This window comes from Genypterus blacodes, unplaced genomic scaffold (assembly GCF_046128005.1).
Source record: "Genypterus blacodes isolate CSIRO-AG114 ecotype Tasmania unplaced genomic scaffold, CSIRO-AGI_Gbla_v1 ptg000147l_1, whole genome shotgun sequence".
Taxonomy (NCBI): domain Eukaryota; kingdom Metazoa; phylum Chordata; class Actinopteri; order Ophidiiformes; family Ophidiidae; genus Genypterus; species Genypterus blacodes.
In genome coordinates, this window is record NW_027466949.1 from 98197 (window position 1) to 115244 (window position 17048).

General features: G+C 43.1%; 3 protein-coding genes across 4 annotated transcripts; 2 read left to right on the forward strand and 1 right to left on the reverse strand.

Annotated features, from left to right (window-relative positions):
- The first annotated feature begins 1889 nt into the window (after window positions 1-1889).
- Window positions 1890-9170, forward strand: ncmap (non-compact myelin associated protein). The gene is made up of 4 exons (XM_076165513.1): window positions 1890-2183; window positions 6762-6871; window positions 7250-7334; window positions 8019-9170. The coding sequence occupies exons 2-4, from the start codon at window positions 6775-6777 to the stop codon at window positions 8284-8286; spliced, it is 450 nt and encodes a 149-aa protein (XP_076021628.1). The 5' UTR covers window positions 1890-2183; window positions 6762-6774; the 3' UTR covers window positions 8287-9170.
- A 227-nt stretch (window positions 9171-9397) lies between these two features.
- tmem234 (transmembrane protein 234) lies at window positions 9398-11613 on the forward strand. The gene is made up of 5 exons (XM_076165501.1): window positions 9398-9604; window positions 9895-10049; window positions 10136-10202; window positions 10454-10546; window positions 10889-11613. The coding sequence occupies exons 1-5, from the start codon at window positions 9592-9594 to the stop codon at window positions 10993-10995; spliced, it is 435 nt and encodes a 144-aa protein (XP_076021616.1). The 5' UTR covers window positions 9398-9591; the 3' UTR covers window positions 10996-11613.
- A 548-nt stretch (window positions 11614-12161) lies between these two features.
- On the reverse strand, window positions 12162-16672 carry dcdc2b (doublecortin domain containing 2B). Of its 2 annotated transcripts, XM_076165599.1 has the most exons (14): window positions 16478-16672; window positions 15878-16178; window positions 15702-15753; window positions 14434-14504; window positions 14208-14339; window positions 13977-14111; window positions 13736-13775; window positions 13511-13576; window positions 13158-13302; window positions 12955-13064; window positions 12802-12873; window positions 12586-12708; window positions 12365-12478; window positions 12162-12248 (listed from the first exon to the last, which is right to left on the reverse strand). In XM_076165599.1, exons 2-14 carry the CDS (start codon window positions 16159-16161, stop codon window positions 12198-12200), a joined length of 1395 nt encoding a protein of 464 aa, XP_076021714.1. In that variant the 5' UTR covers window positions 16162-16178; window positions 16478-16672; the 3' UTR covers window positions 12162-12197. The 2 variants fall into 2 exon arrangements, with proteins under 2 accessions (XP_076021714.1, XP_076021713.1); XM_076165598.1 differs by lacking the exon at window positions 16478-16672 and having other exon boundaries at window positions 15878-16470.
- Window positions 16673-17048: the final 376 nt, after the last annotated feature.

Here is a 17048-nt window from a genome sequence, read left to right on the forward strand (position 1 = left end):
TTCAGAGAATAATGTGGCTGGAAACGTGCATTTTCTTTGTTTGTTTGCTTGCCAGGCTAGCTTGAGGAAATAAGCTAGCTTTGGGTAGCAGGGTTACAAGGCTAACTAATCTCAAAACCACGCCAGAAATAACTAACCTATTTTAGGCAATATGCTTCCCCTCTCTGTCATCACCAAGTTGATTAATAAGCTATGGGTTACATTAACAATTATATGTTGTGGTCCCCCACTGGATTTTCACAGCGGTTTGTGGAGTTTGTGTAACCTGACTAAAGGAAGCATGACTGGTGTAACTAAGCTGGCACGGATTCAATAATATATTGCTCATATTCATTACTAGTTATTGAAGGACACCGCAAGGGAGACAAGACACCAAAACCATGCCGAGAATGGAACAAAGACATAACAACTCTTGTTTTCTCTTCTTCTTTCCTGCTCCTGTGTGTATCATTCACTGCTATTGGCTGTTGGCAATACCAGACTCAGATTTCAGTCCCCATCTGTTGTTTTGCGTGACAAAATGCAAGAAAATCTTTTCCATCTTGATTTGTGGGATTGTGACACTTGAACACAGCCACAGTAGATTTGATTCTGCAACTGTGTTCATCCTCTTTATGGTTCATCTTCACCAACCAATCTTAAACCTGAAGATGAGTTCAAATCTTACAGTCCTGTTTAGTAGAATCAAACATATTTTGGGGGTATTTACACCTTTTGCAGTGGTCTGACAACACCAGAAAGACATAATGTGCAAATATGCATTCTTCTCATATGTCTGCGCCATCTGATCAAGGGCTTTAGACTTTAGACAGAGACAGAGGAATAGCAGGACTGTGCAAGTATGCAAGTGGTAAACAGCTCTTTCAGCCTATTGGGTGAAGCAGAATAATGTGTGTCTGCTCAAGTGAAGTTTAGTTACACTTTCTCACAAAGGCGCAACACTGACTCCCTTTGTAGTCGTCCTCACCACCTAACCCCTGAAGGTAACACGAGGCCCCGTCCTGACAGCTGGCTGGAGCTGTTTGAGAAGAGAACATTATGATCAAGTGAGTTTAGAGGACAGCAGACAGACAGACAGACAGGCGGAGAGACAGACAGATGTACACGTTATTGTCAGGCAAATACACTTTTCTCACTCTGTAGAATGTTTTCACACTAATAGTGACGAGTGTTTGAACGGTGGTGGAATGGAAAACTCCCCCCCAGGTGATAGAAATGGATAACTTAAAGAAAGGAAAGAAAAGAGAAAAGAAAAGAAAAGAAAAGAAAAGAAAAGAAAAGAAAAGAAAAGAAAAGAAAAGAAAAGAAAAGAAAAGGAATTATACCTTTGTCGAGAACACACCCACTACCCTTTGGACGGATAAAACAATCCATGTAGTTAATTTTCAACTACACACTGAGTTCATGGGAAGATTAATGGACTTGTGATAACATTGCTGAACGCATATCTGCAAATTCCATGCCTACATGCACATGCTAGCGCCCACACACTGAATGTGCATATATGAGGCGCGGCTGGTCCTTGTTAATGAGAGGTTGTGACTTCTTTCATGAACCATGACTCAGACGGACAAGCAAGCAAGACAAATGCACGCACACACACACACACACACAGACAGACAGAAGAGGAGCACTCAGCCCTAAAGTCCTGGATTTTAACCTGTGAGGTGTTGCACAGAGCCATACTCTCTGTGCTTAACGACAGGCATCGTGGGGATGCGAGCTAGATGGATTTGAGAGTCACTAGCCTGGCTTTTTGATCAGTGGCCGTGGCACGCCTAAGGCCTGGCAGAAAGACCTGAAAAACCAGCTGCCTCAGATTGCTACTCTCAGCCAAGAGGAAGTCAACTCAGGAGTGTAAGAGCCTCCTCCTCACCTTCTCCTCCTCCTCCTTCTGTCCCTCTTACATTGACATCTGATTCTCACAGACGCCACGCTCAAGCATCTCCGCTGGTCGAATCTGTGTTTACCGGTGGGGCTGCGACTTTTACCAGCACTTTGGACTTCATCCTCACTTGGAGGAGCACCGTCCTTTAATCACTGGCATTTACCTCCACCGCATTAGACTGTCAGCCCTCAGCCAGTGGACTATGCCCCCCTCTGTCAGCTGAGGGAGGGGGCGAGGTGCTGCTCGGGCTCCCACCTGAAGAAGGCTTGAGTCGAACTAAAGAAGAGACTGTTCGGTAAGTTGGAACAGTAATCAACACTTTTCTCAGTTTACTTTTTTATTTTCTAGTGAGCTGGATATGCGGGCCTTGTCTGTATGCTTTTGTGTATATGTGTGTGTGTGCGCACGCATGTGTACATGCCGGGGCTCTCCCAGACACCATGGCGAGACTGCAGGTGAGTCTCAGGTGAAAATGAATAGTTCACATTCCAGAGAGCCCCTGGTTTTATACATCTGTCAGCGTTATGAGTCTGGAAGACCAAGTTTCATTTTCCAATTCCCTCTGCCTCTGTGTCTCTTATTGATCAGTCATTGTGCGATAGAATTTATCATCATTGGTTGCTGTGGTGGCAGGAAAATACGAGCTCACAGATATTGCGTTTGTTTTCTGACCTGCAGTTTGTCACAGAACTGGACTCATGCACAGCTTGTAAGCATTAATTAGTAATATGACACATTATCTCATTGTTGGCTTGTGGCTTTGATCATGTGGCCATTACATAAGTCTCATGTCATTTCATTTATTGAAGTCCATTGAAATACTTGGGAGGTGCTGTCAAAGCAATTCTAAGAATAGAAGTACTTGTTTTTCCTGTGTGTGTTTACGTGTTTCACTCACTAAATTGAGCTATAGTGATTTCTGGAAAGCTCAGTGTTTACACGCTATCTGCACCTGGGCTGCATGGATAGCTGGGCTGAATATTAAGAGTTCAGCTCGGGTCACTGAGCTAAGGGCCAGCTTGTGCATTATGAAGTTAAGTGCTTTTTTCCTAGATACTTGTGCAAGGGTACTCAGAACACACAGTTAGGAACCTCCACCACGCCAAACATATACTGACCTAAATAGGAGAAAACAATGATTGACATGATGACATTTTTCTGGCTCATGTATGGCTCTTTATGTCAAGGCAGTAAAAGCACACATTCCACTTCTTAATCATAACGCTCTCATGCTTATCTTTCTCTCGGCTGCACAGTGCATAGATAATGTAATGTGTCCATTACATTCATATCTTAATAATTATAAAGTGACCTGATAGGGCAAACTGAAAACTATATCAGAGGACACCTTACATCTTTGATATCATAATGGGCATATCTTATCTGTGTGTTGCCAGTTTCAAACAAAACAACAAAGGACCAGTTAGGACAATGAAGGCCTATTCATCTCTTCAAAAGTCTTATGTAATAAATGTTTCCTGTCTCACTTCAATTATGGGTGCAAATCTCTCTCCAAAAGCCTGATTTGTAGGCTAATCAGATGCAGTCTCACATATTTTTGTGGGATTGCTTCTTTTCTTTGCTACTTTATTCATCACTGCCTGTTTATTTATGTAAGTTACAGACTAAAGTAGCCGTACCAAAGTCCTGCCACTATTTTTACAATTTCTTGGTCGATAAATGAGGTCCATAAAAGTCACAGATTAATTCCCTTTTAATGTGACATCTGGAAACGTTTAGCACAGTAAATTGTTGTTACAGATGACCTCTCAGCCGTCAGCCTGCATGGCTGCTCCTCTAACGAGAGCAGAACTAATAGCTCCACCTGTGTCTTATTAACCTGTGGACCGGCTCAGATTGACTGCTTAAATATTGACTCAGGCTGTCATTTGATGAAGGTCATCCTTTGAATGTGTTTATGAACCTGTGCGCAGGAGACAAGGTTATACTCATCTGTGTGTGTGTCTGTCTTTGAGTAAGTGTGTCTGTGTGTGAAACTGAATATCTGTATCTGTGTGTGTGGACAAACACCTTAGAGGCGGAAAAAGTTCAGCCAGCCAACAGGCTTACCTGCCATATTCTCATATAAAAAGAGGAAACTAAATTGTTCCTGTTCTGCTTGGAGAGTCCACGATGTGAACGCACACACACCAATAAATAATGTGTTTGCTCAGGGAGGAAGAAAGGATATTGAATCTGCAGTGGAAGTGAATAGCTCCAATCCATGGAACAATACACAAAACATGAGTACAGCAAAGACAAGTCTGGCCTCTGACGATCTACATAATGACATCAGAGCAAACTGATCGGATTTGTTACAAATTCCTCTGCCTTCACAATATATATTGGAACAAACAAATGTGTATCCAAGGTCAAGATTTTAGACGTTGGTTTGGTATTCATATTATTAATAGACCTTTAGCTTTTTTAGTTAGACTTATGATTAATGTGCAGTGGTTGAGGCAGAAAGACAACAACAGGATTGTTTTGATTCATCACATGAGTTTTAGTAGATGTGATCAGCTTCTGTTCCTGTTTGTGCCAGTGTGACTATCCCTCTAAATATGATCCCTAAAGAGTGTTTTCCACAAAGCTACAGGATCAGTTTTAGGTCAAAAGGTTTAGGTCAAAACGATTTCAGGAGTTTTCCCTACCTCAGAGATCATTTGCAAAGCATTAAATCCAGTCAGTCATTCGTCTCTCATTTGTTTATGTTCTGTTATTACAAGGTGCTTAAACCGTGACTGTGTCAATTAGTTCATATTAATGTGTGTAGAACTTTCCTGACAGTAGTCTAGGTTCTGAGATTGTTTTCCAGTGGATTTCAATGATAAATCCATATTATCGTCATGAGAACTTTGTCCTGTTTAATTTATTTATCCATGCAGCCGTCTACTGCTTAAGCTCATTTCTACATTTAAACAATAGACCTGTATCTTTAAATTCAGGTACAAGGTGAATACTATAGGACAAAAGAAATGTATATCACATAACACTGCTGGTTACGTTACCTCCTTGTGTTACAAAAGCAACAGTACATGTCATGCGATCATTTAGCGTCTTATCTAAAGCTGTCACATCTGCAAATAGCAAACATGATATATGTCTCCGCTAATCTCTATGGATTAATAATATGTCAACACTAGGAGATTTGGTTGGGCAATATTTGCTGTTAAATAGAAGGCAGGATAGGACAGATCAGCTTGTGTGAGTGTGGAGTATCTGCTTTAGGTTCAAGTTGTCATCCTGTTATTAGAATAAATTCAGTTTTAAATTACATCTCAGTGAGAAAAGTAATGATAATAGTTTGACTTTCGGTTAGGGCAAATCTTATGTATATCTGTCTTTGTGGATACTATTGTGTGGAGATGTGATCAGGTCAGTCAGGGTTTCCATCCAAGTGTCTTGTCATCAAAGTGTCTGTTCTGATTGAAAGTGTTTTAATATCCCAGATTACCGTTTTCATCCCCCAACTCTTTTCTCGCCTTTCATTTCTCTGACAACCTATCACTCACCGGAAAAAACAATAAATGGCGGTACAATATTCAATATCAATATTCCTCTGTTTCCCCGTGTGACCTGTCAGATGACACCGTTTTGTTGAATGATGGTCAGCTGAAACAAATTACTTATTTTCCCCCTGATCTCTGCTGAAACATGTGAGTCATGCTGAGGATGACTCAGTGGCCATGTTACCTCCTCTTTGTTTTTGAAGTCGCCCTGCGTGAAAAGAGGATCAGGAATTCCCTCGCTGATGCCATTCCTGTCTCAGTGGAAACTCTTACCAACTTTGCGTTTGGTATCCAGCCTGTGTGTGAGGTGAAAAGGTCATGACCCAGCTGTGAGGAAGTTTGACTTACAGTACATGGACAACCCTGACCTGCAGCGGAGTGTGTGAGCCGTTTCTTCAACAGTATCGGCAAAGCTCCAAATAATGAGAGAGGATCTCTGCATCTCAGTTATTGAGATGAAGATCAAAATTAAGATGAGTTGCGATGAATAAAACCTGCACCTTATTCTTTTGAAGTTCCAGATGCAGGTTTACAGATACACCTGTCAGATAAGTGTTCAAAAATCAGATCACACCACTATTTACCAAATAGATAAACAAATCCATACAGTACAAACATTTTAAATTAATTTACTAACACCATATCAATTTTAAACTAATCGTAATGGAGTGTTACAGAAAATTGTGTCATAATCTTTATTAAATGCCCAAAAGGACAAAAATCTATACAATCTCTTTGACGTCTATGCAATGTTTCCAGTGCAGTGAGAGAGTTTCTTGATAATAATACCAGAAACACAACAGTATGCAAATCGTCAGCCAATAAAAGGTTTTCAATTTGTCATTTGTTCACTCTTTCGTCATGGCACACAAACAATCAGTGAGTCAGACTAAATGGCGGGTTGCTCTGTGCGCTGTACTTTAAGTGCTACTTTATGAGATGATGGCTTTAGTGAGATAGTTTGGTAACAAGCGGGGGCGGCTCACAGGGGGAATCTGGTCGTCCTAAATGGAATGCAGCCTTTATTAACGCCAGCGAGCTCAGCCCATTAGAGCAATTTTATGTGTCATTTTACGACTTTGTTCACGTTTCCCTTTCTGGCTTCTGCTTACATCAGGACATATTCTGAGCAAAAGGTTCAAAGATGCTTATTCCTGCCGTCCCTATAACATCCGTCCATTCCTGCCACTCATTCAGCTTCTTCCCTATTTATAAACGTTGTCGTGCATGGGTATTAATATCTTTAAATCCGTATTTCCTCATTATTTCCCCCCTCTTTAATTAAATCCTGTGGAATTGTTACTGTGACTGGTTTTAGATTGTTTTACGGAACTAAAAGTGATGATTTTTGTTTTGTGCAGGTTATTGCTGAAGATGCAAGCTTCAACTGTCTCACCTGCGACCAACGCCACCACAGTATCTGCAAACACAACCACCACCACCAAGTCCCAGGAACAAATCCTCATCCAGAGTAAGAAACGTGTGTGTGTGTGTGGGTGGGTGGGTGGATATTGATGACACATTCCTTTGGGTGTGTTTGACCATCAGATCTCAGTGTATCTATAAAGTAAAACGACATCATGGAAACTATGATAAGGGTTGTTTTACACCGAGCAGCATATTGTGTCATGCTGTCTAATAGATTTGATTTATAAGGGAGTGGCACTGATGCAGCTAATAGGACATATTTGCCATGTTCTATTTATTTGTGACTGATGCTGTTGCTAAGTAACAAAAGCACGTACGGTCCTGAATAGGTTGCTGCATGTGGAGCAGAGGCCATATTCTTAATGTAAACTGCAGAAACTAGGACAACTAAACATAACCTTTCTCCCCCCTTTTTTCTCAGGTTCTGGGGCTATGATCGCTATCATCGTCATAGGGATCATCATCATTCTTACCATTCTGCTCATCATCATGAAGTCGTACAACAGGTGAGGCCACATTCCTCTCTGGCAAGGCATTTCCTGCTCGCTGAATGGCGCCGCGCTTGTGGCTCGAAGCGAACAAATCGGACTATATTTAAGCGTTTCATAGAGGATTAGGCACTTAATGCTGCTTCCAATCCATTTCTGAGGAGTTGTCTGTAAAATGATTTAGTCTGACAAAAAGCAGCCGTCCGCAACATTGGCAAGATGTTCTTTCTTAAATGATGGCGTGTAAATAAAGATCTGCATGTTATTTCTGAACATCGAGCCTGAGAGGATGTTGGAGAATCAGTGTAGGATATAAAATCTAAATATAATCATATTTAATTGAAATTTCTTTGCACCATGTTTTAATTTATGATTTATTAAACCCTTATCTTTTTCTTTTGTGAATAATCAGCAGGTAGAGCATTTAGTTAACCATTTAAATCCAAAATGTCCCCCTCCATGAGTATGTGAGTGAGTACATGAGGGTTTTACTCCTTAAATCAACCAACTTCTGTAATATGTCTGGGGAAATGTGTTTAAATATTGATCATAGTTGTTCCAGTGGGAAGCTCAGTCAAAACTTTCAATAATCTAGGACTTCAGTGAATTTATATACACATTAACCAATGAATAATATATAGAATGGGATTGCAGTGTGAGCTGTTGTAGCATCATGTTAAAGACATCTCTCCCTGTTGCCAGGTGGACGCATGTATCTCGAGTCCTGGGACCCAGCGGGGGCTCTAAACCACACCCCAAAATGTCATCATCCATCATGCACAGCAACATGCAGATGAACACCATGGGATTGCCCACGGTGTCAGGCAGCCTCAGCAACTTAGAGAACAGCTTCCACCTCCCCAGAGTGGAACTGAACAGTGTGGAAGGAAACCACCTAGAGCAGTTCAGCACCCACAGCGACTCCACTGTGGTCACCATACACGATAGACCGTTACGAGGAAACACATAGCAGCAAGACTGGGACTCCAGCGTTGACTGAATCCTGTGGAGACTTCATCCATGACGTCAGGGCTGTCGGTGTCCACCACCAATGAGCCACTGCTGATGAGAGACAGATGACAGAGCACTCTTTGAATGTATAGAATATACATCAAGAACAAAATGTACCAGCAACTGATGCAATCGATTGAATAGAGGAAGATGTGGGACATACAAAGGACACTTCTTATGAAAATGTGCTTTAGGGCTACAGTCAGTGTTCCAAATGCGTATGATGTAACATAAGACAATGTTTCTTGTGGCTGGACATTGTGTGTACATTTCTGTATTATAGAGAATTGTAGGAAGTTATGACTTAATATAGATTTTGATTAAATTTTGATAAACACTGAAAGAAGGTTGATCAGTATGTAATGGCTGTTATGAACTTGCAAAACATTGCACTTTGCATCTTTGTCTTGCATATGGATGAGATGAGTTTTTGTTTTAAAGCATTTAGAAGTATATGTCAGTGAATTTTTACATTACATTATGATCATTTGGCAGACGCTTTTATCCAAAGCGACTTACATTACATTATATTACCACCCTTCGCAGAGGGGGGAGCAATTGAGGGTTCGGTGCCTTGCTCAGGGGCACCTCGGCAGGGACTCGAACCAGCAACCCTCAGGTTCTTAAGCGGAAGCTCTACCCACTCGACTACTGCCTCCCTATTTGTTTTATAATATGTAGGATGAACACACCAGATTGAGCTGTCAGATTGTGCTAATGTGGATCTTTTGTAGTTTGACGCCAAAGGATTTTGCACTTTATTTGAATTTGTTCCCTGCATTTGTATTGTTTATGGTTTATTACAATGAAACGAAATGAAAATAAATATTTCTAAATGTGGTTCACCTTTGTGCCTCTGTGTTTAATATGTGCAGAAATGAGAATGAAATAAAATTTGGTCGAAGTAGAAGACTACATAAAGAGTCGACGAACTCAGGAGACTCATAGGTACTGTATGTTGTCATAAATCCTCTTTATTGCGCCCTCACCTGGTCTCATTGTGTTCTGCAACGTTAAAAAAAAAACAAAAACAAAATCACTAAGTTGCGTTCAAGATACCAAGACTTGTTGCAAGTTACCGAATGGGATTGTGACTTTAAATGACAGCCTAAACTATTTAAAACAATTTCCAATTTATTCTAGGGATTTTTTTTTTCGGTTAAAGCTATATAATAATCTGTACCCTTTTAAAAGTGCTCCGTTATAGCCGTCTGACAAGCGTGGGTGTCTTGAATGCAGCTTGTTCGGGACTGTTTACAGTAGAATGGTGTCTCTGGGTAAGTGGCTTAAGTCGTTGTTAGTCATGATGTTTTCTTTGATTTTATACATTGATTTAGTATTTTGGGTGTAGCATTTCAAGGACACTTTGATACATTCTTCTATAGTATCATATGGGGTACTTAAATAGCCATAGGTTGCCGTTCATACGTTCCAACTAGTATTCGGCGCAGCTAACTTCCTTGTTGCTAGCCCAGGTGCTAGCTTCAGTATTGTATCTTCCGGATCACAGCCTGGTTGTCGTTAAACAAATATGTCGGTTCTAAAGTGTTATGTCGGTATGTCGCAGGTGAGCTGTTGTCTCTCCTGCTGGTTTCGGTGCTGTGGGGCTGCACCAACCCTTTCCTGAAGAGAGGCACCGAGGGGCTCGAACATGTGAGCGGCACCGGCACCAGAATCTCACAGCTGCTGGCAGAAATTAAGTTCCTTTTCCTTAATTTGAAGGTAAAGGTCGTTTATGTTTGTTCCAGCGTGTGCTTGAACTTGAACTTTCCTCGCTTACTCATTGATTGTGTGTTCTTCTTCATCAGTACCTGATCCCATTCCTGCTGAACCAGAGTGGCTCTCTCGTTTACTATTTGACTCTCGCTACCACAGGTGATTCACACACTGCAGTACAGCATGACGTCATGAATAATAACATATCAACATTTTGAGTGTGTATCAGTGTATGACCCTTGACTATATGTTCTGTTTTTACTCCTTAATTACATATTTGTTTGCTCTTCTGGGTGAAACCTCTCATAGACAGCAAATCCTGTTGATGAGAGTCAACCTTTGATAATGGTTGATGAGTCAATATTAGAAAATGACCTCTGCTTTTCCTCTTTACTCGTGTTCTTTTCCAGAATTGTCCCTCGCTGTTCCTGTGGCCAACTCGCTCACCTTTGTTTGCACTCTGCTCACTGGGAAGTTACTGGGCGAGGAGTTTGGAGGCAAACGTAAGTGACTCATATTGCTGATACTGATACAGCTGGGGTAGACTAAGGGGTTTGTGTGTGTGTGTGTGTGTGTGTGTGTGTGTGTGTGTGTGTGTGTGTGTGTGTGTGTGTGTGTGTGTGTGTGTGTGTGTGTTGTGGATCTCTGCAGGAACAGGAGATCTGAAGGACTAATGGGGCATATCTGATACACATAGGATACAAGCAGTTTGTGCCTTGTAATAAGAGATAATGAAGTAGTTAATTCTCCCACCTAGTCTCCTGCTTCATCTATATTTGGTCTTTTAATACATGATTAGTTCTGTTCTGCCTTTTAAAATGTTTTTCCACACTTTATCTCTGCAGGCGATGTTGCTGGAATGCTCCTCACCATGACTGGCATCACTCTGTGTGTTATAAGCTCTGTGAATGACAACCAGAACTCTGGGCCCATGACCCAGACTGTGCAGTGATGGTGGCCAACCTCTTCATCACGAGGTCAGAATTGAAGCAAGCTCGGCCCCCCGCCCCCCCCAGATTTGTTAGAATGAAAGAAAAAAAGGACCAAAGGAAGGAGAAGAAGAGAGGGGAGAATTTAGATTCAGGTGGTGACTCCTTTAGGGCAACAGATCTGGTGGGAGGATTGTACCTTAAATGAACTCAGCATGAAGCCCCGACGCCGAGCTGGAGGGAAGCGGGTTCATGCAGGGTTCACCTCAGAGCTCAGACTGGATTTATGGCGCTTGCTTAGAAAACTGTAGGCTGTTAACTTCTACTTTAAAGCACTCCGCTGCTTCGCCATGTGACTGGCATCCGAATAAACGCCATGGCAACCCGCACACAAATCAGGTTCAGGGGCCTGAAATGGACCAATTAGATCTCACCTCCCAGTTTAAAGGGCATTTTAGTACGTGTGTGCGTGTACGTGTACGTGTGCGTGTGCGTGTGTGCATGTGTGTGTGTTTGTGTGTGAGGGAGGACAAATTGATGGATACGTTTGTTGTTTTGTTTACCATTGTGTCTCACTACTGCAACCAGAAACGTAAAGTGATATTGTGTGTGCTGTTCATTATGTGTACAAATGTAAAGTTCTCTGAAAAAGATTATAATATATATTTATTGTCACAGTCCAAATATTCAAAGGAAGACTCTGTACAGATGACAACATTCTTTATTTTTGTCAATCCATTAAGTATCTAATATTGCTGTACTGTATTAATAAATTGTTGGCAAAATACAACTCTTTGTCTATGATGTCATCTGTACGGGAAAACAAAATACATTCAGGTCTAAAGTGTCGGAAAATATTGTTTCTTATGTACATATTGTGTATGAAAAGCCCTGCAACGTCACAATGCAAAAACCCAGAAACAAACAATGGCTCCCTGATTGGACCGTGCTGGTGTTTCAGGTTATAGATCATAGACGTGTTTTGCTGTATTGTATTCTATTGTAGTGTAATGACGTCGCCTCCTCCTCCTGGAGAGATTTGATCAGAGCTTGTTCACATTTTTTGACTCCTAAACCAAAGCACAGAATAAATTAATGTTGTTACTTGGCTCATTACCACAGTTAACAATCTCCACTTTAACACCACATTCATTTAGTCAGGGTAGAGAGACTGTAGTGATGATGATGATGATGATGATGATGATAAGTCCTCCTCGACGAAGCCTCAGTGCTCACCGGCCCCCCGTCCCTCCTGAGTCTGCTCTCGTGTGCTCCCCTGTTGGCGCAAAATATGACAACCGGGTGAAAAACACACACTGAGCAAAGGATTCCATTATGGGAGTGAGAAGAACTATGATGAACCTTTGTTGCGTGTCAGGATTGCGGACTTGCCTTTTCTCCTGGAGACACCGCGTCCTCACCTCGTATCCCTCCGCCGTCTCCAGGGCTGTGAGGTGTGGGTGACGGTGCACTTGAGTTTGGAGACGTCAGCTTCAGCTCGGGCTCCTTTTGAGTGGAGAGACAGAATTCATTACAGCTAATTAAGTCTGTGCGGGGTGCAAATTGATACATGTTGCAGTTGCTAGTGTGTGTGTGTGTGTGGGTGTGTGTACCAGTGTGTCAGCAACAGATGCACGATTCTCCTCGGCCTCGGCAGGATTCTGCGGCGTCACCACAGGCATATTTTGTCGTTCTGTCTGCTTTTCTGTGCCAGCTTGTTCAGATGGCTGATGTGTCTTTGAGAGGACACATTTTATTAAGTAAGGATACAATTACTGCAATCATTTACCAAGCATGCACCAAACACACACACAAGGTATGATACTAACTTGCTTTGTGCTGTACAGATCAGGCTCATCTGCTTTGTTTAGTTCTTCATCCTCCACAATTTCTGCCGTTCGCTTTGGATGAAAAATGAGTTAAGATTAATTTCTGCTCGCATGTTTAGGAAGTGGACTTGTGTGTATGACTGTGAGGTTCACCTGATCCACAGGAAGCTCTGTGGCTGTATGCTCATCCTCCTGTACCTCCTCTGCCCCTCGCACCTCCTCCCTCCTCTTCCTTGTTGCTCTTTTAAACACACTGGATGGAGCTGTTATAAACACAAAGGAGTTTTTTGCTGCAAAAAAGAAAATGTGTCTTACAGGCCTAAAAGTGTGTGCTTGTGTCTGATGTGGGTCCTGACCGTATTTACTGCTTATCGGCGGTCTGGGCCGGTTTTTGCGGATCTTGACCGGCCTGGAGTAGAACACGGAGCTCTCCTCTCTCCTGGCGCCCTGTGGGGCCTCTGCGTCTTCATCCCCTGTAGATTTCACCCTCCGCCCATCTGACTGAAATCAATCGGGACGCCGCAGAATAAAGCAGTCGCTCATGCACATGCCGTTAAACAAAGAGGCAGGAATACCTTAGCGTGCCATATGTCTCAGCAGTGGGTGGATGGCGTTGGGCCGTAAACACCCAAACAATAACCAGCTAATGGAAAAACAGAGCGTTTATAGCTGCTGTGCTGCGAACACCAGAGTGACGGATTGTTCTTACCTCTGGGGAGTCCAGAAGAGCTGAGTCACTGTATCTGTCCTCAGGTCCACTTCCTGCTTTCCTGTTCTGAGAGAAACACACAGGAGACGTCCTTTTGTCTGTCTCTGTTTTTCAGTGAATCGTATTTTGCTGCTGTCATTCAAGCCCAACACATTTCAATGAAGTGTATTGTGAATGGAAGCGATATTCGGGTAAAATGTATGTAAATGAAGCATCAAAATTCACCTCAGCTCCCCTCAACATCCTTTTCTTTCCTGGGTAATATCTGTAAAATAAAGACACAAATGGTTGTAATTTATTTTAATTGAGTCGTTATCTTGTCACCTTTGTTGGTCCAAATCGATGGATTAATTTGTCTCTCCCACACACACACACACACACACACACACACACACACAAACACACACACACACACACACACACACACACACACACACACACACACACACACACACACACACAATACCTCTCTGCTGCTTTTGAAACCAGCAGCTCCACATACGGAAGTTTCTTGAACCTCTCAGTTCCCACGGCAACGTAGCAGTGGCCCGTCTCCAGCTCCGCCGCCGAGGCCACGGTTGCTCCCTCCAAAGAGCACAGCCTGATGAAGCACACAAGGGTCACACAGATGTTTACTGTGCCCCCCTTCTTTGTGCTCCAACACTGAGCATCATGCATCTGTGGCAGGGTCACTGACCTGCGCACGGCACCCGTCCTTAAGCTGACCTTCTCCGTGACCAGACTGAGGATCTGCTCCAGGTCCTGCCGCATGCTCCGCGGGATAATGAAGCGGAATGGCGGACAGAGGATGTCTCCGTTACGGAAAACACTGAGCGGAGGCAGTGAAGGAAGCGAGTTCAGATGAGGTGGATAGGTGCTTTGGATGATTATGAGTGAAAATGCAAGCAGCTTGTTATTCTTACTGTAAAATGCACGGCACAGGGACGTACTTCCTCCATTTAGCTGAAACATTTGGCCTCTGGATTATTCTTGGCTGTGTGTCACATCCAGAAAATAAGACATCATCATTTATCTATGAGATTTACACGAGCAACAGGGAATTTTCTAATGTCAGGACTGCAAATGACTTTGATCGCAAAACGTAACCAAAACGTGATGATGACTGAATGACTAATCTGCTCAGGTCAGCTCAAGCACTGCAGCCATGGAAACAAAACATCAATCCAAGACGTTGTAACCAATCTGACTGCCGCTGCCATAGCTGTGAAGAACCACTCGTGTCCTCCCATATCAATGACACTCAGAGCCGATGTTAATCAGATCTACAGTATGGGACCGGCCATAATTGTCTTAGAGCCTGAAGCGGCGTCACAAATTTTAAAGAAGGCCTGACGTGGTTCATACGAATTTCAGCATTAGGCCTGCCCAGACATGCACATAGCCCTGATAGCGAAATTCCTTGTCACACAAACACACAGAGTCATACACACACACACACACACACACACACACTCACACACTTCCTGCATCGCTCCACAGCAACCACAACACAGGCATGTAAGACTTTAAAACCAAAGACAAACCAAAGGCACAGGCTAAGAAAAAAAAAATCTGTTCTCCAAATGGCAGACACCCAAGGCACACACAATTACTCTCTGCTCTTTTATGTCTCACTGAAAAGTAACAGTGACAGCTGAGGACTGAAAGCACACCGGGGCTGACAACCATACAGCTGGTCACAACACAAACAAAGCACTTAGGAATAGAAATAGATTTGTGATAGATTAGAAAAGAGATGCAGAGAGGATTTCAGAGTTCTAGTTTTCCTCTTCCTCCTCTTCTTCCTCTTGACTCTCACCTCCCCTGCAAACTGGATATTTACTATCTGATTATTTACGGTTATTTGCACGATATCAACCACACACGGCCCCGAAAACTGCATCTGACTCACGTTAACACAACAATAACTTCAGGTGTCGCCACACACACACACACACACACATATAAGGCCAACACAGGCTTTTCTCTCTGTGATGGAAAAATCTGCCGCCGAGACACACAAATAGCAGTTGTCATATTTGACTTGGCAAGATCTCAGACCAGATTATGGCGATATGACCGAGTGCTCCCCCGGTGGTGCATTCCTCCCTGGTTAGGCTGCGATTAATGACTGATGGACTGTGTTGGCCTGAAAAAGTCAAATGTGTTCACATGAGAAAACGCAACCTACCTGAGATTCTTCCCGGGCGACTGGGGGCTTTCTCATTCCTGCGTTCAGGTAACTGCACAGGGAAACAACAATTCAAAAACAGGCTTCTTGCGATCAGCTCTACAGAAATGCCAGAAATGTAGAATTCATGTTGTGAGGGCTTTCATTAAGGAGACATGAGAGCTTATTGTACTCACTTCAGTTTCTTAAACCTCTCAAATCCGGCAGCAACATACTGGCCGCCTGTCTGGAGGTCCTGAAGCTCCATGACCCTGTGACCCTGTCTGGGTGTGTACAGATTCCTGACGGCCAGCGGGGCTCCGATGCTCTGGGTCACCTCGTTCAGAAAGGCGTCCATGGAGGACACCTGTCGCTGGTTCACCACGAACCTCCGCCCGCCGTAGAAGGCGTCCCCATTCCTGTACACCATCACGTTCTTCACCGGGGGAAGGAGAGTCGTAGCCGCGGTGCTGGCAGCCATCACTCAACCGGCTGGTACTCCACACACACAAATTAAAAATGAAAACACTATTTCAGTCAGACACACAGCAAATCATTCCCACACACACACACACACACACACACACACACACACACACACACACATCCTAACTCCCACTTAACCTGAGGCTGCATTTACTGACCTTTAGACTCCAGTTTAGACTTGCGCACATGCTACACTCACTCAATCTCCTCTTTGGGTCACACTTGTACCCAAACACACATCAATACAGACCTATATCACATGATCTCTGCTCTCTCCACCACCACCACACAGGCGCTGCTCAGACACTTACAAGCCAGGAACAAAGTGAGGTGGAAAAATTGAAAATCGAAGGCAAAGGTGAAAATCAGTTCCAGGATTCTGTGTCTTGCGTTCTGTCTGGACTCCCCACTCAAGTTCTGATCGCCTCTTCCCCCCAACACACACATACACACAGACACAGTCACACTACTCCACTGACGGCGGTGAGTATTTCCTGGTTGCTATGGCAGCATGGCCAGCAATGACTGGCTTTGTGGGCCAAACCATCAGCAGCAACCACAACAAAAGGGACAGACAAGAGGAGGAGAGAAAGGGTGGGTCCATGTGTAGAAAGCTGAATCAATAAGATAAACGCCCAAACGCAGACGTATTTTGTTTTGTCAAGTAAACTGACAGCAGACAAACTCCTGAATGATTGATCCATAGTTATGAGTCTGATTAGAAATATACAAAGATGTTGGCATGTACTCCGATTTTCCTTTTCTTCGTCCCATCGATGCCTTCAGTAACAATAGCACCAGACATCTGCCGTGTGTGTCTGTGTTTGTTAGGTGGGCTTTTCATTCGATGAGTGAAAGCTCATTCATTGTGATCCAAGTGGG

Excerpts from the sequence above, each read along its gene's own strand:
- ncmap (XM_076165513.1), top strand. The coding sequence starts at position 6,775 with ATGCAAGCTTCAACTGTCTCACCTGCGACCAACGCCACCACAGTATCT. Across the intron at positions 6,872-7,249 it reads GGAACAAATCCTCATCCAGA|GTTCTGGGGCTATGATCGCT; the intron begins GTAAGAAACGTG and ends CTTTTTTCTCAG. Across the intron at positions 7,335-8,018 it reads ATCATGAAGTCGTACAACAG|GTGGACGCATGTATCTCGAG; the intron begins GTGAGGCCACAT and ends CCCTGTTGCCAG.
- tmem234 (XM_076165501.1), top strand. Across the intron at positions 10,050-10,135 it reads TCCTTTTCCTTAATTTGAAG|TACCTGATCCCATTCCTGCT; the intron begins GTAAAGGTCGTT and ends CTTCTTCATCAG. Across the intron at positions 10,203-10,453 it reads TTTGACTCTCGCTACCACAG|AATTGTCCCTCGCTGTTCCT; the intron begins GTGATTCACACA and ends GTTCTTTTCCAG.
- dcdc2b (XM_076165599.1), bottom strand. The coding sequence starts at position 16,161 with ATGGCTGCCAGCACCGCGGCTACGACTCTCCTTCCCCCGGTGAAGAAC. Across the intron at positions 13,303-13,510 it reads CTCTTCTGGACTCCCCAGAG|TCAGATGGGCGGAGGGTGAA; the intron begins GTAAGAACAATC and ends GATTGATTTCAG. Across the intron at positions 13,065-13,157 it reads GCCGATAAGCAGTAAATACG|CTCCATCCAGTGTGTTTAAA; the intron begins GTCAGGACCCAC and ends TGTTTATAACAG.